The sequence below is a fragment of the Acinonyx jubatus genome, chromosome D1 (assembly GCF_027475565.1).
Source record: "Acinonyx jubatus isolate Ajub_Pintada_27869175 chromosome D1, VMU_Ajub_asm_v1.0, whole genome shotgun sequence".
In the NCBI taxonomy this organism is placed as follows: domain Eukaryota; kingdom Metazoa; phylum Chordata; class Mammalia; order Carnivora; family Felidae; genus Acinonyx; species Acinonyx jubatus.
In genome coordinates, this window is record NC_069390.1 from 49,171,239 (window position 1) to 49,193,266 (window position 22,028).

Below are 22,028 nucleotides of genomic sequence, written 5' to 3' on the forward strand. Positions count from 1 at the left end.
GCAAATCCTAGCTGAGAGACCTTGATTCTGATTTGTAAGTTTTAGAATCTACTTGTTTAGTATTTTACTTTTCCTGTTATCAATGTGGGTGATTTGTGAGATGTGAGCAGAACCCTGGTATGGAAGTCATGGCCTTTGGAGCTCAGTCTGGACTCCAGCACTAATTGGGCAATCCCAGGTCTTCTCTGGCTTTCAGGGTTGGACTTGAAGAGCTCTAAGAACACCAAATAACCACGATAGCCTCATGCTTCCCAAAACTAGTGATGGGTGACAGCACATCCCTTGTAAACTACAGATGCTGAAAAGGGGAGCAATCTCTGTCCCTTGGTGGGCAGGTCTTGGGACTTTGGGAAGATCCAAAGAGAGGGAACTGATGCAACATGCTACAACCTCAGAGTCAGAAAAGGAAATGATGATCTTAATGAGAGCTCAGCTGGAGGGGCTCTTAATGGCCTGGGGTGAGAGTGGGAGGCAGCAGGGGTGAGATCTCAGCTATAGGAGCCTGGAAGAGTTGTTTGCCCAGTCCAGGTACTGAACTGTGTCCCCAACCATTGTGGGGTCTGTTGTGGGCAGTGACCCAAGTCTCCTAGGTGGAGGGTAGCCAGCTGAGCTGGGCTGAGCTGAGCGTGCAGCAGGTGCAGAAGCTGGAGCTCCGGAGCCCTATCAGTGGGATGGCTTTTTAGTTCATGAACAGTTTCCTCACCTTAATTGGCTCTCCAGGGCCCTGGGAGTAGCACCAGCACCTCAGAACAGTACCCGTTACTGGGAGAGCAATTCCCTTGGTAACGGGAAGGAGGCAGGCTGTATTCTCGGGGATATGCTGGCTGCTGCCGACACTGCTTGGGAGGATATAGCTAGAGCAGATTTGCTGAGGGAGGGAGTTCAAGGTGGTTGTGATTGATGGATAGGGTCTTGGAGGTGACCCTTGTCTGCTGGAGCTCTCTCATTCAAGGGGGACCAGCCATGGTTGACTGCTGTGGAGGCTAAAGAGCAGGAAAGACCCTTGGAGCTTATCTCTAATCCCTCACTGAATAAATGGGGCATCAGGAGTCCAGAAAGCATTAGAATCCTGCTGAATGCCATAGTTGTTACAGAGCCAGAAAGAAAATTCATCTCCTTTGCCTGCCAATCCAGGGTTTGCCCGGGCTTGAGGGCCAGTAGGAACTGCAGACCTAGAGTAGCCTGCTGCCCTTTGTTCTTCCACTGTCTCTCTGTCCAGGCCCAGTTGGAAATGGAGACAGTGGCTTTGCATGGAGTGTCACTGAAGTCCTTGGATTGACTCTTGAGATTTGAAGGGAAGGATATAGAGGTGCCAATCTATCAGATGAGACGAGCCCAGATTCCTCCCACTTGTATCTTCTGCATTCTCTTCTGGGTTCTTTCTTGGCACCGAAAGCTTGTTTCAGTCAGGTGGTCCCCTTGGAGCATGGGCTCTGAAAGCTGTGAACCATCCATCTCCTCAGCCTATCACCTAGCTCTCATGCCCAGTTTCTGACTCTAGCTTAGATCCGCCACCTGGCTGTGCCCCACACTCTCTGGCTGTCCTTGCCTAACCACACTTTACCTATTGCCTCTGTGCATTATGTTCCTAAATCCTCTAGCCTCAACCCTGACCACTCTCTTCTATTGTCGGCTTGCATTTTGAGCTATCTAAAAGGCTCTCAGTTGCTTACAGTTCAGAACAGAAACTTAGCATGGCCTTCAAGGCTCTTCCTAATCTGACTCCAAGCTAATTTTAGAGCCTCATCTCTGTCACTCCTGCATGAGCCAGCTTTACGAATCTTTCCCCTAGAGGCCTCACATTTTGACATCTGTAATCCTCTGTGTATGATGTTCCCTCCTCCTGAAGTGCCCTTTTCTTGTTAGTAACATCTTACCCCAAACTGAAGGTTGGCTCAAATGTGACCCAGTTATCATAACTTAGAGGACACAGGGTGGAGGTTAACTTGGGAATAAGCAGGACCCCATTACTGGAATTGAGCCCTTTGTAAAGGGTGAGGTTAGAACAATTTAATTTAAGTAGCTGTTGCTTTAGGCCAGGGGCCAGCATAGTTTTTCTGTAAAGGGCTAGATGGTAAATATATTTGGTTTTGTGGGTCATATAGGCTCTGTTACCACTACTTAATTCTGCCACTGCAGCACAGACAATATGGGAATGGATGGGCATGACCGTGTTCCAGTAAATTTTTACTTACAAAAACAGGCAACCTGTGGTTTTCTGACCCCTGTTTTAGTCTCTGCCTGGGGAAATTGGATGGATTTGAACCTGTGAGTGACATCAAATAGGAATATCCGTATAGGAGCCAGGCAGGCCCAGGAAAATATGGAAGGAAATTTCAGGTAGGGAATAGTGTTAGGATGAGGCATGGAGAAAAGGGGAGGAGGCAAAGGAGGGAGTTAATTTTGGCTGCAATATAGGATTGTTTGAAGGAGAGAAGTGAGAACTCTGGAATGGAAATTTGAGGCCACATTATGAAGGGTCTTGACCAATTTAAGCTCTAGGCAGTGGGGAGACACTGGATACTTTGGTCAATGAATACGATCAAATACGTATTTTTAAAAAGTTATTCTGGTTCAGTGAGAAGAATGATTGGAGGAGACAAGACTGGATGCAGAAAGCCCTGCTAGGAGGCTACTGTAGTTGTCCTGGCCATTGGGTCCAGATTACTGGTCCTCAAATGCCTAAGAATTACTTGGGTTACTCACCAAAAATATAGATTCTTGGTCCCACACCCACATACAAGAGATCTAGATTTGGCAGATTCAGGTTTTCTAACAAACCCTCAAGATTTGTGAATCACTGGTCCAGCAAAGCAGAATGAAGCCTGACCCAGAGAGGCTATGGATACCAGAGAAAGTGGGGCCCACATAAGATGGGATTTGGCAAGTACACTCTTACTCCCTCTTATCTCTGTCTATGACAGCCCATCCATTTGACCCCTTTTTCTTCACACACCACCACTCCTTCCAACATCTTATTTTGGTCATGCCTTATTGGTTCTCTTTGAAACACTTCTGTCCCTTTCTTTCCATTTCTGCCCTTGTTCAGGGTCCCATCAATGCTAAACTGGACAAAGCTTCTCCCTGTGCCCCATCTCCAGTTCATCAACATAATCATAAAGCCCAGCTTTGTCACTCTCCAGAGCCTTTGCTTTTAGGATAAAGGTGAAGCTCCTTAGTTTAGCATTCAGGGTCCTTCAGGAGCTTACTCTCCTACCAGTCTTTCCAAGCTTATTCCCTGCCACTTCCCATCTGTGCTTTTAAAATTTTCCTGTGCTCTGTGTTTTTGCAATTATTTTGTGCTTGTAGTCTTGCCTCATCCTAATGTCTTTCCTCTAATTCGACCCTGCTTTTCCTTCCCTTTTTTCTCCCTGCTTGTGTTTGACTGTATCTCCCTGGGGGGGGGGGGGGTTAGAGTTAGCTGCCAAGGGACACCTCCCAGGACCTTTATGCATCACAAATGTGTGTCTTCCCCATCTGAAGTCCTAATCCTCCACTTGTGACGGACAATTGGTCACTATGGCAACTGACTGTGACGTCACAGGATAAGGACTTCAGGTGAAGTGGCAGGAGCAGGTGAGTGTGTAGGAGATAGATTTTAATGTCTGTCGAAGGCCTCCCCCCCACACCCTCCTTCAGTGCCGGGGGCATGGAGGGATATCTCGGGCTCCTGCTGATTTTTAAAAGGATGCGGTGAGAGTGTGTGCCTGGCATCTGCGTGCTGCAGCAGTGTGGGGCTGACAGAGTGTGTCAACTTGAGCTTTGGTTGTGCAGGCACCGCTGCTGCGTGAGCCTGTTATTCCATTCTGGATTGCTATTTTGATACCCAGATTGCATCATTCTTCCTACGTATAAACAGGGGGTCCCCAGGGCCCTGCAGCTACTCACTTCTCCACCAACACTGTTGTTGTGATGAGCTCTATTTAAATGAGCTGCCGGATCGGGGCAGATTCCAGCCATACATGAGCACTGTCATTTTGGGGAACATGGAGGGCTGAAGGATTTTTGGATCGAATCCTAAAAGGCTGAGAGTGATGGCCTCCCGAGCTGTGCAGAGGGCGACAGAGCTAGTTCCTGAAAGTTGAAAATCTCGTTTTCTTCCTTCTGAGCTTCTATTCCAAGGCACCCAGAGGATTAGGAAGGAGATGCAGCTAGGAAGAGAGTCGCCTCTTTGAGGTCTCCCTCTTGCTGTTCAGTTTGGGAAATTGCTGCAGAGCCTTCGAGATAAACAGGAACAGGAGGAGTCAACCAACCTTTTCTTGCAGGAGCATCTCAGGTGAGCTGGAGAAATGCAGCCCTGGCTGAGGATGTATCAGAGAAAGGAGAGGACCCAGGGTGTGCCCCTTCCCCTACCCAGTGCCCAGTTCCCCAAGGGTTATTAGGCCCTGCAGCCCATTTGGCTGCAGCATGCAGGGTGGGTGTTCCTGGGCACTTGGTAAACACTGTCCTCTGGGACCTGTGGTGGTCTCACCTGTCGCTCTTCTGACTTCTCTCCCAGGTGTTGCTCTAATCACAGGGCAACAGAGCCTCAGGTAAGCCTGCTGGCAGCCAGGGGCAGGAGCAGCAGTTACCTTAAGATCAAAATTTGCCTTTCTAGCAGGGACTGGGCATCTTGGGAATGGGTGCAATGTATTTCTAGAGGAGGTTGCTGCTTTGAGTTATGGGCTGGAGGAAGGCTGCTGGGGCTTGTGTTGTGGGGGGCTTAGCTGATGCCTTGTACCCTGGGGCTCCCCTCAGGTGGGAGGGCAGGAGTGAGGATGGCCAACATGCCAGAGGATACTACCACAGAGTAGTTTTTCTCTCCTTGCCTAGTGATTGGCAGAGGCTTGTGGAGTAGAATGTCTTACTTGTGGATACAGAGGTAGGTAATCAAGGACTGCCCAGTGGTTCAAGGCAGCACCTACATTTTACAAGGGCTCTGTGGTTTTCAGGTAAGTCCCTCCCTCTCTCTGGCCTCCATGTCACCATCTGTATGGTGAGGAAATTGGCTACTTGAACAGCGCAGAGCTAGGTCTGTCCAGCTTTGGTTCTACAGGTGAGAACTGGCAGGGGAGCATCAGGCTGCCTCAGAGGATCCCACTGCTCTGTTGGGAGTCCGAGCTTGGGCTCCAGCTGTAAAGTTCCTTGGAGCCCTGGACAAAAGCTGTAGAATGAAGGGCTTCTTAACCCTCGGTGAGTTTCTTGGCACCAGGCTCAGGCTTATGTGACAGGGGTTTTTGTGCCCCTACCTGGTGGGCTGAGCTGACCCAATGCTAGCTTTCTTGAGACCTCCCTGGGATATCTCTCCCACCATAACCCCCTGGTGCCCAGGTTGCCTTGGCCCTGCTGTTCACGTCTGAAGGGTGGACTACCCAGTCTTGACTCCTGTCCCTTGCTGCCTCACTCAGTCCGGAGCAGAGCGCACCCTAGGCCCCAGCAGCCATGCTTGTAGTGCCAAAGCTCAGGCAGCACCCTAAGTCTGCTCCTGGGTCCTTCAGTGGAGCTGGGAGTTAGGGGGGGCAGGAGGTGTCCTCCAGCTCACTGCTGGTCCCCAGGGTACCCACGTATCAGGACACCTGCTGTCTGGTGGGAATGTGCCCTTTTCTCTTCCTTGCCAGAGGGGAAATACATCACCTCCACATTCAAAATGTTTCCTAACTTTGTGGAGCCTCTTTAAAACTGGCCGATCCTGCCTTCCTCAGCTGCATGGTGTGGGGAAAGAGCTATCAGACTTAGGCACAGGGGTAGGAGAGACTCTCTCTAAGGTACTGGTTCTCAAACATGGTTGTATGTTGTAATCACCTGGGGAATTTTAACAAATATTTATGCCTGGATTCCACCTCCTAAAACTCTGATTTAATTGATATGGAATGGACATCAGGAAGTTTAAAGTGCCCCACAGGATTCAAATATGTAACAAAGTTCGAGAACCACTGGTTCTATAATATGAAACTGTCCCCAGATTTATTACCATGCAGAAAAACTCTTCTTCGCCTGCCTTTTCTCAAGGAGTCTGTTTTATAAAACTTTAAACACAGATGGGGCTGGCTTCCCAGCTCCTTCCTTCTGGATTCCCATAATCCAAAGCTGGGTCCAGGTCATAATTAGAGTCTGATCATTATTATGGCATGTTTTACTTATAATAAAATTATCTAATTAAAATAAAATTACCTTGTTTACATTTGAATTAGAGAGATATAGCATAATGGGAAGGGGTGGATTTTAATTTTTTTAATGTTTGTTTATTTTTGAGAAAGGGAGACAGAGTGCAATCAGGGAGGGGCAGAGAGAGAGGGAGACATAAAATCTGAAGCAGACTCCAGGCTCTGAGCTGTCAGCACAGAGCCAGATGCGGGGCTCAAACTCATGGACCACGAGATCATGACCTGAGCCAAAGTTGGATGCTTTACTGACTGAGCCATCCAGGTGCTCTGGAAAGGCGTGGATTTTAGAGGCAGGGAGACTTGATTTCTAATCATGGCTCTGCGGCTGTTTCATATGATCTTTGCCAGATGACAACTTCTTAGAGCCTCAGTCTCCCCAGCTATGAAATGGGGATAATGTCTACCTCTCAGAGGTGGTTTGATGATTAACTGAGATAACATGCATAAAGTGTCTCATGCAGGGAGTGGTGGTAAAAGAATGATCCACCCCAGGGACGGGAGTGCTCATTCTTATGACAGGTGGACTGAACGCCTTCAGCTTTCAGAACTTCTCTCCCAGGCTCGTAGTTCCCCAGAAGAACCTCTGGGGCCTGTGACTTCTTCATTTGGGAGGCAGGAACCCCACTTCCTCTAGGGATGGTGGTGTGTGGCCTTTGGGCCCTGGCTCTGCATTGCTCAGAATTGATGTTTCTGTGTATGAAATAAAAGCTTAAGGCTTGAATAATCCTGATAGAAAAAAAAGAAACATATCTAAATATTTTGTGCAATATGTGATTTAAATATGTATTGATGACTAAATATTAAACATTAAATGTTAAATATTATAAGCAGATGTTTGGTTATTTTGTATATACATCTGTAGCCCTAGGGGTTCATGTATTATAGTTGTCTAAAATAAAACTTTATTTTGGGATTCGCACTGAAGAATGGGGAACCCCCTTGAAACAAAAGCTCAAGGTTAACACAGCTTGATGGGGGCCAGGGGCCTTCTGAAGGAAGATAAGAATTTCTAGACAAAGATGTCATGACCCAAAGAGAGCACATGTCCTCTGTGTCCACTCTGGGCCCCACAGCCTCCCTGGGGCCTGCTTGTACCAATGCCGTGGTGGTATTCCATCTCTGCTGTCTGCCACGACGGCCCCTTGTCAGATGGGATGACTTTTAGATGTAGGCCTCCCCTAAGCCATAAGCCTGTCCCCTGACTTGCTGACAAAGACGATCGGCAGGTCACTGTTTGGCTATCTGTCCCATCCAGTCTTGCCCAGGGGAATATTTCTGGAGCTTGGGTACATTAGGCAGAGGAAGCGGGTTGGATAATCCACACTTCCCTGCTGTTCCTGTTCCCCTCATATTAAGGATGTAGACAATAAGGTTCAGGGAAAAGAGGTCACTTACCTAAGGTTACACAGATAGTGCCAGCCCTAGACCTGGAACCCACATCTCCCAATTCACAGCCTTTCACAGCTGTAGATCAGACCTGATTCCTTTATCATCCTGGCTGGCTTTTTTCTCATCACCCTGAAAACCTCCAGATGGCTTCTTACTACTTTCAGTGGCTGTGAGTGCAAGGAATACGCATGGGACACCCAAACCCCAAAGAAATATAATTGTCCAATCTGCTAAAAATTATGCAATATCTTTTAGTGCCAATTGTGGATTATTTTTGTATGCAGACATATGAACAGATAGTTAAAATGCAATGTGATATTTGTCATACTAGAAGGATGTTCAGGGTGCTGTGGGAACCCAGAAGAGGGAATAATTAACTCATCCTGAGGGAAATCAACCCTGCTTCTTAAAGGCAGAACATTTGAACAGGTTTGAAAGGATGAATAGGAGTTTATTTGAAAAGGAGGGGAGCAAGAAAGAGTATTTCAGGGAGAGGGAACAGCACTCTCATAAACAGAGTTATGCAGAGGTTTGACAATCTGAAGACAGCAGAGATATTTGCCCCAGCAAGGACACAGGGTGTGAGGCAGGTGAAGCTGAAGATAAGATTAGAGTGAAGTAAGGCCATCTTGAGCACCAAGATGAGGATTTTGGCATTTATGGCCAGGGGCAGTAGAGGATGTGCTATGAAGGCTTGTCTGATCTATTCAGTTGTTTCTCCCTTTTTTCCTTGATGCTAATGAGACTAATGTTTGGGCATCTGTTACCAGGGGGTTAGAAGCCTTGTGGAAATTATTTTCAACATTTAGAGCAGTGTTTCTGACCTGGGGGTAGATAAGGGGAGTCTCTTCAGGGTGAGCCAAATGGAAGAGAGGGACAGTCACCCAATTCCCCTGGATGATGACACCTATGAAGAGCATTCTTCTTTGCCTCTGGCCACTGTTCCTGACAGGCAGGAGAATGTCTTAGGGATTGCAGATCCATGGCTCTGTGAGGGGGGTGTGTGTGTGTGGGGGGGGGGGGTGTCTCTTCAGTGGGGGGAAGGGGAGGACAAGTATTAAATTATTACTTTGCATGATTTGGTGGATTTTGGTTTTTCCAGGGTAGATCAGTTAGCTCTTGCTCCATTATAAGACACTCAAGACTTAGTAGTTTAAAAATACTGATTCTATAGGTCAGCAGTGTGGGCTGGGACTCTCTGGCTGGTTCTTTGGGGCTTGGCTGGGCTTGGCTAGGCTCAACTGTGCTCACTCCTTTGTCTGTATTCAGCCAGTGAGTCATTTGGGGCTAACTGGTTTATGACGGCTTCAAGTGAGCACTAGAGAGAACCGAGGCCTCTGTCTGCGTAGTCTTTCATCCAGCAATCTAACCTGGGGTCGTTCAGGTGGAAGTCTTAGAGTTCTGAGGGCAGAGCTAAATCATACAAAGCCACTCGAGGCCTAGGCTTAGAACTGGTTCAGCATCACTTTTGTGGCTTTCTTTTGGCCAGAGTACATGATGAAGGTGGCCTAGCTTCAAAGGGTGGAGAATAGACTCCATGCTAGAGCATGGATGCAGGGGGGTTGTGGGGGTGGGGGGAGAATTTATGGTTATTTTTTCACTCTACCTCTCAGACTATCTGACTTCCATCACTTGGGAGAGTTGATAATTGAGGTCATTGCCTTGCCATAAATGGGATATGAGAAATGTTTTGATTTCAAAGTCAACGTTCGTGGAGGATCAGGTGCTTTCTCAAGTATTATTTAATTTAAACCTTGCAACTCTTATTTTCCCTTCCTATTTCACACGTGAAGAAACAGGACACCTGAGGAGCTAAGTGAGATTAAGTGACTTGCCCAACCAAGGTCACTGGGTGGTAAACCTTGTGTTTAGACGTAAGTTTGTCTAACTGCAGGTCTAGAGCAATGCCATTGTATCATTTCGATGATATGAGGCAGAAAATACTATGGTGGTACCGCTGCATTCTCTGTCATAGCCACCCCTTTCCAGGTGGCCCTCATGCCTGGGCACAGGCACCTGGCCCTCCCCAGGAGCCACATTTCCTTGCACCCAGTGAGCTTCCTGCTCTTGAGGTGGGCCTGAAGAGCACTCTAGTCTCCAGGGTGGCAGTCTATGTTGCTTATGTAGTTCGGGAACCCCGTATACTGAGGAAAGTGTTGGAGATGTTTACATTTCCCTGGGGAGAGGGGATAGGGCAAAATGTTCGTGTACCCAGGTGAAACATATGTCTGTGTAGGGCGTGCAATATGGACTCGGTGGGGAAGGCCCCTCAAAATCTCTGTTAGCCCCATGGGCAGACTGATTGGTATTGGCAGTAAGAAGAGAAAAATATCTGCTAGATGAGCAGACAGGGAGGCCTTGCTTTCTGTGGGAAGAGCTTTCTAGAAGCTCTGGCTTTGAGATCTTTATAGTAGTTCTGCTGTGTGGTAACCTTAGTGGCTGGATCTGTGTCCTGGGATAAACTGACCCCCGGGAGCTTAGCCAATAATGGGAGGTTGGGTCTCAGAGCTGGGAAATGAGGAGTGGGAGCAGCAGGAAGGCACCCAGTTAATCAGAAGCAGAACAGGTAGCATGGCTTGTGAGGAAGTTGGGAAGGTGGATGTGAGGAGGTCTGTAGGGCCGTCCCCTAAAGGAGTGGTCATGTCCAGAGTACCTAGATGGTAAGTGCAGACTATGACATCAAACACAGGTCATTTTGGCACGAGGGGTTTGGACACATGCCTTGGTGTTGTGTAGTAGAAAGCCTTGTGTCTAGGCCTTATGTATAATCTGCCATGTTGCCCTGGCTCTGCTTTTTTGCCCCCTTCCCAGAGCTCATCTCCTGTCCTGGGTGTAAGCAAGTGGACCTCACCAGGGATGTAACTGAGCATTTTTTTCTGCAGTGCTTTTCTACTGGGCAATCCAAGATGGCCAGGGTAAGTCAGGACAAGAAAACAACTGATCCTTTTCAGAAATCTGTGGGGCCCCTGACCGTAAGTTCATCTATTCACCCATCACTTCATCTGACTTGTTACCCCTCCATCAATTTGCCTAATCTTCCTTCCTTCCTTCCTTCCTTCCTTCCTTCCTTCCTTCCTTCCTTCCATCCATCCCTCCATCTAAAGAGAATTAAAATATTTGAGTTGGGGGAAGTAAAATGGGGCTATTTTTCTCTCTCTTACAGCTCTGACTGAAAAATATTAGTACTGATCTTTTATTTCCTTTTTTCTTCCCCTCAGTTGAAACTTATACACCAGCTAAATGGGTTAATCAATCTTGCCTATATTTAGCAACTAATACCTCTTTTTCTGAGTTTCTGCAATTTTACATCACTTACTGCCTGGCACCTACTGTTCCTTTCTCCTCTGGGGTATTCCTGGCACTACACTTTCTTCATTTGCCAGTGTACTTACTTGATCCTGTATTGAATTCTTAGTGAATGTCTGACATGTGCCAGGCCCTGTGCTGGGTGCTAGGGAGACAAACATCCATGTTCTCTACTCTCAAGGAATTCATAGTTTAATGAGTAACACTTGTATTTCTCTTCTTTTTTTCCCTCCTTCCCCCTGTGGGTTTGTCAGAGGCCAGTATGAGTACAAAGCTGTCAGAATACACATTATTTTGATGGCCTATATTATCCAGGCACAGACAGGCTACTTTTTTACAAATCTTTTTTACACATGTTTTTACCTTACCCTGCCAGATATTTGCTGACCAAAACAATGAACCTTTGGGCTAGGAGAGGACTAGGTTCTCTTGGGTCCAGCAAGCCCCAGTTGTGGAAACACAGCTCTAAGAGTTGGTCTGTACTTGTTCTTTCTTGGCTGTATATGATCGACTGTCTTTCTGTGTACTCCCACATCTGTGGCTTCTCCCTTTTTGCAGGCACGCTGAACTTCCCCGCTTTTGCCTGTATTCTCCCATTTTACTCCCCTGCATGCTTGGGAAACTTCTACCTGTCATTCCATATCCAATCAGAAGTCACTTCCTCATGAAATATTTCCTGGCAACTCCTAGACTGAGCTCCTGGAAACCTCCCTGTGCTTCCTTAACACTGGCTGTGTGCTTTTTTCACAGCATCATCCATTAACCTTCTGCCATGCCCTGCAGGCTATGTCACCTGGGAAGTAGATCTTTGCCTTCTCCTCATCTTCAGCTTGAGACTTGGGGGAATAGTCCCTGTGGCCACTATTCTTTTAGTCACAAAGGATGATTTCCTTCACAAGCCACCACTGTCACTCCTAGGTGGCTTTCCAAAACTGACTGCCCTATCGAGAATAGCCCTACAGGCCCCCAGTCCCTCATGGAGGCAGGCCCAATTGAGGATGCTGTCAGTAACTCCAGACCTCTCTGCTTCCAGAACTGCTCCGAGTGCAAGGAGAAGAGGGCAGCACACATCCTCTGCACCTACTGCAACCGCTGGCTGTGCAGCTCCTGCACGGAGGAGCACCGGCACGGCCCAGCCCCCGGGGGCCCTCTCTTTCCCCGGGCCCAGAAGGGCCCGCCAGGTATCTCTCCCTGCTTCCCCCACCGGCTCACGTGCCCTTAAGCAGTTCTGGCCCCTAAAACCTCTGGAGAGTGGCTCTCTGACCTTGTCTCCCTACTGGGGTGAAGGTAAAGGTGGTCTTAGAGCCTTTCCCAAAAGAAAAATGTCTCCTCCAGAGTCACAGCCACAGTGCAAGTTCATGGCTAGGCTCTCCTTTGTTGGGGGTGGGAGGGGTGAGTGTGGGTGAGACGTGCAGGGAAGAGTAGTCCTGAATTATTGTGAGTGCTAGCCGAGTTCCCTACTTTCATCTCTAAGTAGAACAATCATGCCTCACTTCTATTTAGTTACTTGCATAATTAAACAGCCTGGATCAGGGCTTGTCCATTGGCCCATTCATTGCCACTTGTTTTCAATGACAGTCTCCTTGACAGTCTTTGCCCAAGGTCCTTGAACTGTAGGAAGGTTTTTACCTTAGTTACATCCACATGAACCAGAGTTAATGGTCTGTGACCTGGCCTATAGCCCCCGCAGCAGCACCCTGGTTAATGAAGAGCTTTAGGTTGAATTTTAGAGGATCCATTACTCTGCAGAAGATCCATGTGCTGCAGTAGCAGGCCCATTCCTCAGCCTCTGGCAGGTGGTGAGATACCTGGGGCTGGGTGGTGTGTGATTTCTGGACAGCTAGGCAAATCCAGCTGGGCTAAGCTCACATTCTTCCTTGTGCTCCTGGAACCTCACTGGCCCAGAGAGAGGCCTCTCCTGTCTGCACCACCTTTCTTCCAGGTTCTGTGTCTCCCCTGTGTCCATTGAGGGCTGAGGGCTGCTCAGTGGAGCTTAACTGAGAGTCTTCCTGAGCAAGAGAAGCCCACTCTCTCTGTCTTCTCTGGCAGGAGTGACTGGTGGTTCTGGGGACTTCGCCTTGTACTGTCCTCTACACACACAAGAAGTGCTCAAGCTATTCTGTGAGACTTGTGATGTTCTAACATGCCATAGCTGCCTCATGGTGGAACACAAAGAACATAGGTAGGGATGGCTGGCTGCTCAAAGGGGGCCTGGGAGGGTTCTGGACTCTGCTTTGCTAGTGCTGGCCTCCCAGTGCATCAAAATCCTCTCTCTGCCTGCGCCAATCTGGAGCCCTGAGGCTGGAGTTTTTCTCTGCTCTTGCCATGGGGCTTCTCTAGAGAAGACCTGAAGGGTTAAGACTCTGCTCTATATCTGACTTTCCCTAGATGTAATAATTCCAGCTTCCATGGGCCTGGCTGAGACAATACATGGTGGGGGTTCTTGCTTGACTGGCATGCTCAGAAGAATACTCGGATCTCCTCAGCTTTTTCTCTGCCTCCTTCTTTAGGTGTAGACATCTTGAAGAAGTTTTGCAAAACCAGAGGATGCTTCTGGAAAGTGTGACTACACAGGTGGCTCATAAAAAATCTAATCTACAGACCTCTGCAAAGCAAATTGAGGACAGGTAACACAGACTAGCCCCTTGCCAATTGTGGAAATGCTCTGTTTCTTGACATCCTGGATGTTGATATCAGGCTATCAGATGTAGTACTTATGAAGAATACATGAGGTTAAGCAGATGTGGGCATGTGTCCCAGAAGGCATATGTCCTGGAACTTAGAGGTCTCAGGGCCAGTGAAAGGGCTTTGGGCCATCACTTGGTAAATGGGACCAAGCTAGGTCAGGGTGATCAGTGTGAGTTTGAGCCTAGGCACATGCCTCCTGAATGTGGCCCATGACAGACATAGCCAGGGTAGGTACTTGAGAATGATGGCATGAAGCAGATTCTGGGTTTATCATGAGGGTGCAGTAACTCAGTGGAAATCTACCCTTTATCATCCCTTTCCCAGTGTCTTCCATATACATCTATAAATGATATAGAACCATTAATATTTAATGTAGGAAGAGGAATTAGTAGACACTAAGAGCTCATCATGTGGCAGGCACTGGGTTGGACATCATACATGCATTATTTTGTTCAATTCTTACAATTCTTAGAGTTGGATTAGCTCCATTGTACTAATGAGAAGACTGAGGTTCAGAGAGGTTAGGTGACTTGTCTGAGATCACACAGCTAGTCAGTGACTGAGCTGGATTTGGAAGCTAGGTATGTGTGACTCCAAAGCCTGTGTTCTTTTTTAAAAAAACAACTTTATTGAGCTATAGTTTATATACCATAAAATTGTTCTTTTAAAATGTACAATTCAGTGGTTTTCAGTATATTCCAAGTTGTGTAAATCATTGTTACCATCTACTTTTAGAACATTTTATCACTCCCCAAAGAAACCCAGTACACATTATTAGTAGTTACTCTCCATTCCCCCCAACATCCCTAGCCCTTGGCAACCACTAGTCTTCTTTCTGTCCTTGCCCATGCTCTTTTTACTGCATGGCATTGTTTAGTGGAGCATCCACCTTTTTAAGACAACAGATTACACGATGTCATACTCATACTCACTCTTTCTGTCCTGTCTCCATTGCTGTGTAACTAGTGAGCTGCTGGGTTGACCTGAATGTGGACCTGATATTTACCTAGAGAAAACCTCGTTGAACTTTGGGCCATTGGCCCACTTAGATCAAGTGGGCTGCGTGTGCAAAGGGTAGGGTGGTGGAGGAGGGTTCTTATTTCTTTATGTTTGGTGCCTGCATAGGCAGCCTCTAAGTTGTTGGCTGTTTTGTTTGTTATCTCTAGGTCATCATGGGCCTGGAGGAGGGGCTCATCATGCTATGTCCCATTCTATTTATAGGATTTTTGAAGTGAAGCATCAACACAGGAAGGTGGAAAACCAAATCAAAATGGCCAAGATGGTTCTGATGAATGAGCTGAACAAACAGGCCAATGGGCTCATAGAGGAGTTGGAGGTATATGTGGACAGATGGATCAGATGGCTGGGTTGGCGATCTCCCTGGGTCAGAAACCAGGCACATATCAAGCTAGTCCCAGGGCTTGGAGCCCCCTTGGCTGGAATTCAGATATGCAGTTTCCATAGCTTTCTGCTGTTCTCTATATCTTAAAATGTCCAGTCTAATTTGGGGAGGATGGCTCATTAGGGGCTGGAAAATCAGTTCAAACTCCCATCAATGCTATAAGGCTTTAAGTCATCTGCCTTCCTGGTCTATACACGCTTATCGCCTTGCAAGAGAGGATCATGAAACAAGTTATGCCCAAGAGATGTAGGCATTTGTTCATGTCCTCGTTCATTTATCACCCATTTCATATTTGCACTATAAAAATCCACCCACCTTCCTCCCTCCCTTCCTGTGTCCCTCTGTCCCACTGTTGTCCTCTCAGGGGCACAATCTCGTCTGACCCTGTCAGGGTCACACCGATCCACAGGCCACCAGACTCCCCAAACAGGGGGACTGAAGTCCAAGAACAGGATCAGGGACTCTGTCTTTGTCCATACATACGCAGGGCATTACTAATGAGAGAAAGCGGAAGCTGGAGCAACAGCTACAGAGCATCATGGTTCTCAACCGCCAGTTTGAACATGTGCAGAACTTCATCAATTGGGCTGTCTGCAGCAAAACCAGTGTCCCTTTCCTGTTCAGCAAAGAGCTGGTAAGAGCTCCAACTCATCAATCACTGGCTTTGGGCTAGTAAGTGAATAAGCATCTTTTTACCAAACCCCACAGTGCCAAGGTGCTAAAATGGTCTTGCTTTCCTCCAGACAACTCAGGTGGGAAATTCTGGAGTCCTGTGTTAGGTAATGGATTGAGACATGAGCCCGGACACCAGCAGTGTTCTGGGCATCCCATAGACAATTGTTTGGGTTTAAATGGGGGCTAAGACGAAAGGAGGCATCGAGGATGATATTGAGGTATTGGGCTTGTGAGGATGGTGAAGACCAGAAGAAGGAGAAAGAATTTTGAAAGAAGTTGGTGGGGTTTATATTTGTATATGTTGAATCTAAGGTGCCTGCAGGGCATCTCGAAGATGTCCAAAATCTGTTTTGCTTGACGGGTCTGGAAGTCAGAAGAAAAATCAGGGTTGGGGCTAGAGATGTAGGAGTAACTAGGATCTTGGTGGTATCACCTCGGAAGAGTGTGTGAAGGAAGAGGACAAGAAATCTGGAACCCAGGGCAATACTATCATTTTCAGCATAGACAAAGGAAGAAGAAGAGTAAAGGACAGTGAGAAGAAATAGTCATAGATAGCATGAAAAATAGGAGGGTGTGGTGCACATAAATGAACAATTTCACATTTCAAGTCATCCACATTATTGTCGCTACCTAGGTGAAAGAGGAGTAGTGAAGAGAAGCCTTGAGATTTGGGAATCAGGAGGTCCCTGGTGATCTTCTGAAAGAAATTCCAGCAAAACAGGAGGGTGAAAAGCTAGACTGAGGGGCCTTAGAGGAGGTGGGGAGGAATTAGAAACAAGTGAAAAGAGGGGAAATAAGGTAGCTTGAGAAGGGGATGGATTTGGAGGATTGATTTTTTTTTTTTAAATGTGGAAGGCATTTGTGCAAGTTTCTTTGGGAGAAGAGGTTGATGATTGAGAAAGGAGATGTGTGGTGGAGTGAGCATCTTGAGAAGGCAGGAAGAAATAGGACCTAGAGTGAACCAGTGGACCCTAAATGGAAGGGGCACCCCTCTGAGAAGGAAGACCAGGAAGGTCTCAGTATATTGTAGTTAAGGTTGGAGGTGCATATGGTACCAGTTTGGGGAAGTTTGTCTTTTGTGTCTCTTGTCCTTTCTGAAGTAGGAGGTGATAATAGGAGAATTAGGCACTGGGTAAGTAGAATTGAGGAGAGAAGTGTGGACTTTAGATAGTCATCGAGGACAGTGGAAGAGGAAGCCAACAAGAAGTGATAAGAAAAAGGACTATAGGGTGCCCCCGAGGTTAGTGATCTAACCCCGAGGTTAGATAACATGGCTTTGGAATGTCTGAATCGACGTAAGGCTAATAGACTGTGGTGATGCAGAGGGAGTTAAGCGCTAGTGATACTGTTACTGAAAATGATGGGAAGCTGGAATGGCCCTAGGGACCAATGGCACAGGGCTTGGGGAGTTCGGTAAGGTTGAGGAGCAAGCATGCTCAGAAAGAGTGAGAGCTAGTTAAAGCAGGGGCCAGTTGCTAGAGATGAAGGTCTCTAGAAGATGAAAAGGTCTGGGTCAGGTGGCTGACCTGAAAAGAGGGGTGAAGGTGATTGACACGAAAGAGAGGAAGGAAGAGGCCAAGATGCTGACTGAGGCATTGGTTAACTAGATGATGGCAAGGGTGAGTTGGACACTTGCCAAAATCCTGGATAAATGGAAAAGTTCATGATAGGGGATAGATGGAAGTGGTGAGGGAGGAAGAGGGCAGTTGTTAGGATGGGGTGTTACATATGGATGGAAGGACAGCAGTGGTTGCTCAGAGAATGTCTGCCTTTGTAGGCTTTCAAATCAAGGTTATGGAAGAATGAATGCAACTCTTGAGAGGGCTGCCAGGCAGGTGATGTCTGAGGGAGAATTATAGACCATTCAAGGCCTGAAAGATAAAAGTATAGGGGATCAGGAAACCTGGATAAGAGGAAGGGCATGAGCTGGTAGGGGCAGGGAGGGGACAAGGTCAGGGGAAGGGATGTGAAGATACCAAGGTGCAAGGAAATGAGTGTATGGGGGACCTGAGGCTAAAGACCTATGGCTTTGAGCCCTTCACCCTGTCGAAGAGTGAGGGAGAGGGAGTTGTCATTCAGGTGCAAGATGCCCAAAGAAATGACCTTTGGCTCTGTTGTCAGATTGTGTTTCAGATGCAGCGATTGCTGGAGACAAACTGTAACACAGATCCTGGCTCCCCTTGGAGTATCAGATTCACCTGGGAGCCTAACTTCTGGACCAAGCAACTGGCTTCCCTTGGTGAGTCAGGGCCCACCCTGTGGGCTTTTACATAAGTGCTAACAATGAATAGAGAGCATCTTCTTAGCTTACTGGGTAGGTTAGCCTAATCCCAAGAGAAGGCACTCCCTGAGACTGCCAGTGGTCATGGAGTCACTCAGCAGACCATTTTGTGTGTGCGGGAGTGAGGTGGGGTTGAGGAGGGGGACAACTTAAATAGCAATGGCAATGCAGGACTTTTGTAACAGGACCAGTTGAAATCTGAGGTTTCCATTCTGCATGAATGTCCCTGTTACCTTGGTTTCATTGCTAGAGGAAACAAGACAGTGGCTCTGCTCTTCAGACTGCTGTATGGCAGTTCAGGTGAACCTCTGTCTCTGTGGCCATACAAGGGTATTCGTGTGCGTAGGCACAAAATGGGTATCAGCAACAAGGTGAGGGAAGGAGGGAGGGAGAGGGGTAGTGTCCACACACCTCCTCTGGAGTCAAGATGGAAACAGATAATCCATGGCCCTCCCTGCTGCAGTGATTTTCTGGCATTGAGTCTTTAGGCAGAATGTAGACAACCTGAGGTTGTACCTGTGTTGATGGCCCAATGGTAGGTTTGTTAAGCTAACTGCCAACTGCTGCCTTCATCTGGGTTGTTCACCTCTATGGAAGGTTTTTGAACTTGACAGAGAGAAGCATAATATTTAGATTTATTCTTTGCTTCCCTCTCCACTTTGATTTAATTCAGCAGACCTTTGGCAGGCCCTTGCTGTGGGCCAGCACCCCATGCTGGGTGCTGAGGGATCAGAGATGAATAGAACACACCTCTGGCTCTCAAGGTGTTGGGTCTTCCCTAAGCAAGCCTCATCAAAACAATGAGGCGAGGAAGCCACGAGATTGAGCTAGGCATATATACTGTCTACTAATGCACGAAGCCTTGGGACCTCGGGACAGTGCTTGTGTCTGCTACTGACCTGGTGTTGGAGCTCTCCGACTCTGTCCATCCTACTTGCCCAAAACACAGCCTCCCAGACCTATATTTGGAGACTTATTCATCTGTCCCAGGGTCAATTCTCTCTCCTTTGCTACTCTCCAGCATACTACCTCCCCATCCCCAATGTTGACTTTTTTTTTTTTTTTTGGTCTGAGCCTGTGTTAAAAAGGAGTGGGTGCTATTTGAAGGAGTCCATGGTTTCTGTAGCGGGATACAAACAGAGTGAGGACCGAGCATCTGGTAAAAGCTGAGCTAATGTCTCAAATGTCCCTGGCCCCCAAAGGTCCATACTGGTTCCATTGCTGACAGCATTCTAGACCAAATCTTAGAGTTCAGGGGTTGAATTTCCTAATCTCTGCACCTGGTACAGGTCCACTGACTGATGTCCTTTGGTCCCGGGAGCAGGAAGTGGCAAGCAGGGAACAACTGCAGATTCCCTTTGGAAACATTCTCTATTCTGAATTTTCAGGCTGTATAACTACTGAAGGTGGACATCTGTCCCGGGCAGAGACTCCTGCTTATGGAGGCTTACAGGGACCGCCATCCTTTTATCAAAGCCATCAGTCCCCAGTGGCACAGCAAGAGACTCTCAGCCACCCCTCACATAAGTTCCAGTCTCCAGCACTGTGTTCCTCATCTGTGTGCTGCTCCCACTGCTCCCCAGTCTCGCCCTCCCTCAAAGGTCAGGTCCCCCCACCCGGGATACACTCAGCTCACAGCTTCAGGCAACCCTCTGAGATGGCACCCCAACAACTGGGGTCTCTGCAGTGCCCTGCCCTGCTGCCCAGGGAGAAAGAGCTGGCTTGTAATCCTCAGCCACCAAAACTGATGCAGCCCTGGCTGGAAACGCAGCCCCCCGTGGAGCAGGAGAACTCGTCTCAGCGGCCGGGGCAGCAGCTGACTTCCCAGCCAGTGTGCATCGTGCCCCCGCAGGATGTTCAGCAAGGAGCCCATGCCCAGCCCCCCTTACAGACCCCCTCCATCCAAGTCCAGTTTGGCCACCACCAGAAGCTGAAGCTCAGCCACTTTCAGCAGCAGCCACAGCAGCAGCTGCCACCTCTGCCGCCTCCGCCGCCCCCACCCCAGCAGCCGCCGCCGCCACCTCTACCTCCATCCCAGCACCTGGCTTCTAGTCAGCATGGAAGCCCGCCTGGGCCTGCCTGCTCCCAGAACATAGATATAATGCACCACAAATTTGAGCTGGAGGAGATGCAGAAGGACCTGGAGCTTCTCCTTCAGGCTCAGCAGCCCAGCCTGCAGCTGAATCAGACCAAATCTCCTCAGCACCTTCAGCAAACCATTGTGGGGCAGATCAACTACATTGTGAGGCAGCCAGCACCCATCCAGTCCCAGAGCCAGGAGGATGCCGTGCAGGTGAGCCTCAGGGTGGCTTGGGACACATGTCCTCCCTGTCCTGGGATCGCTGGCCAAACACAGCCTCCCCAGTCACAGGAACACAGATTCTTCATCTTAGGGTGGCCTTGAACTCAGCCCTCACATTTCAAGTCCTCCCTGGGTTCCCCTGCCCATCACAGAAAAGCTCTAGAGAGCATGGTACTTTGCCCCAACATAGATCTGGGCTCAATACTCTCCAGAGTGGCCTGGCTTAGCCCTGCCCTCCTAGATGACGCTAGGGACCTTGTCCATTAATAGAGTCTTCTGAGCTGTGCTAGACTCCTGCCATTGCCAGGACAGAAGGGAGGCTGTTTCTTATCTTTATAACCTCCCACTTCCCTGGCTGGGAACTTAGGAATCTCAGGTGAAAGGGGAGAGCTTCAGGAGCAGCGGGAGGACATGCCTTTGATTCTAGTGGGCAGCAGCTTTCCAACACTACTCAGCTGTGGACTTAAAATTTACTTCAGATATCTTAAGCTGGGTATGTTTTATATATACTATACGGTTTATCCTATCAACAGTGTTAGGTGGGCATTGCCATGTGTATTTTATAGGCGCAGAAGAGGGGGTCAGAGAAGGCAAGCACTTTGCCTAGAGATCATAAAACATTGAGCGACAGACAGAGCCAAGGCTTGGATCCCGGTCTGCTGACTGTAATTCCACAGAAGAGGCCTCGTTCTCTCCCTGGGGGAGTGATGAATGCCGCTCCTGTCTTCTCTCAGTCACGAGCCAACTGAGGAGGTACATTTGTACCTCTGGGATCTTTGCTGCATTCCACATCTTCATCCTTAACTAGTGCTTTTCTTTTTTTCCTGGAGTTTCCTGTTCCAGCCCCTTCTCCCCATCCTTTCTCACTTTTTCCCCAGTGGTATGTCCTTTAATTCTGTAATCACGTTTGTATCTTCAAAGCAGCTCTATGGACTTTTACTTTATTATAAAATATAAGGCCTCACATTTCTGCTTTAGCACTGACAGCGTCAGATCATGCTTCAGATGTCTCCCTCTGAGGCTCAGTTCCTTTGAGGAGATATGAAGCCACCCTCATGATGGCAGAGAAAGGTCTAGGGTTCACTGAGGACCACAGGCAAAATGGAAGTCAGAACCATTAGGATTGCTAAAGTGAATATGGCAGGGTTAGCCCAGAATTCTTGGTTTGGGTTCTATCTTGAGACTATCATATTAGGATGTAGTCTCAGCAAGAGTTTAGATAAGAGTATCTTTCTTTCTGAAAAATTTTCAAGCAGGTCACAATGTATAGTTGATGACAATGGGTAATGCAGGGTGGCCATCAGCCTTTGCTGCTGCCATTGCTACTCTTTGCGGTAAAACCCACTCAAATTCTTATTTTCTTCTTCAGGCTTCAGATGAGCCCCCAGCATCTGAAGGTCCAAAGCCGGCTCTCCCTCTTGACAAGAATACTGCTGCTAACTTGCCCCAGGCGTCTGGGGAAGAAACCCCTCCCAGTGTCCCCCCACTGGACAACACCATCCAGCACTCCTCTCCAAATGTGGTGAGAAAGGTACTAATGGAGCCCGCATTCCCTGACCATGGGGGACCCGCTGCCACCCAAGAGCCCGGGGCCCTGGATGAGGATGACTGGGCTGGGGGGAGGAGTGTCCCTGTTCCATCCCTGGATATTATGCAGCCCTGACTCATGCTGTCTGTCCTAATGAGTCTGCAACAGAGTCCTCCTTCACCCCATTTCCACTCCCACACGCACTTAAAATGACAGCAATTGTCCTTCATTTAGGGTGGAAGTGGTAAAGGGAAAGGGAAATTACACACTTACACAGTGCCTGGAATGGTGCATGGGCTTCACAGTTCTGTGAG

At 48.1% G+C, this 22,028-nt stretch overlaps 1 protein-coding gene across 7 annotated transcripts in view; it reads left to right on the forward strand.

The window, feature by feature from the left end:
* TRIM66 (tripartite motif containing 66) overlaps positions 1-22,028 on the forward strand; it is a 57,101-nt gene that overhangs the window by 15,312 nt on the left and 19,761 nt on the right. For 3 of the 7 annotated variants that reach the window (XM_053203501.1, XM_027073207.2, XM_053203499.1), the window contains exons 2-10: positions 10,344-10,447; positions 11,872-12,019; positions 12,888-13,020; positions 13,349-13,465; positions 14,748-14,862; positions 15,416-15,562; positions 17,725-17,842; positions 19,273-20,177; positions 21,556-21,717. In XM_053203501.1, the coding sequence (XP_053059476.1) occupies positions 10,439-10,447; positions 11,872-12,019; positions 12,888-13,020; positions 13,349-13,465; positions 14,748-14,862; positions 15,416-15,562; positions 17,725-17,842; positions 19,273-20,177; positions 21,556-21,717 (1,854 nt within the window). In that variant the 5' untranslated portion in view covers positions 10,344-10,438. The other 4 variants (XM_027073208.2, XM_053203498.1, XM_027073209.2 and 1 more) reach the window with 4 other exon arrangements.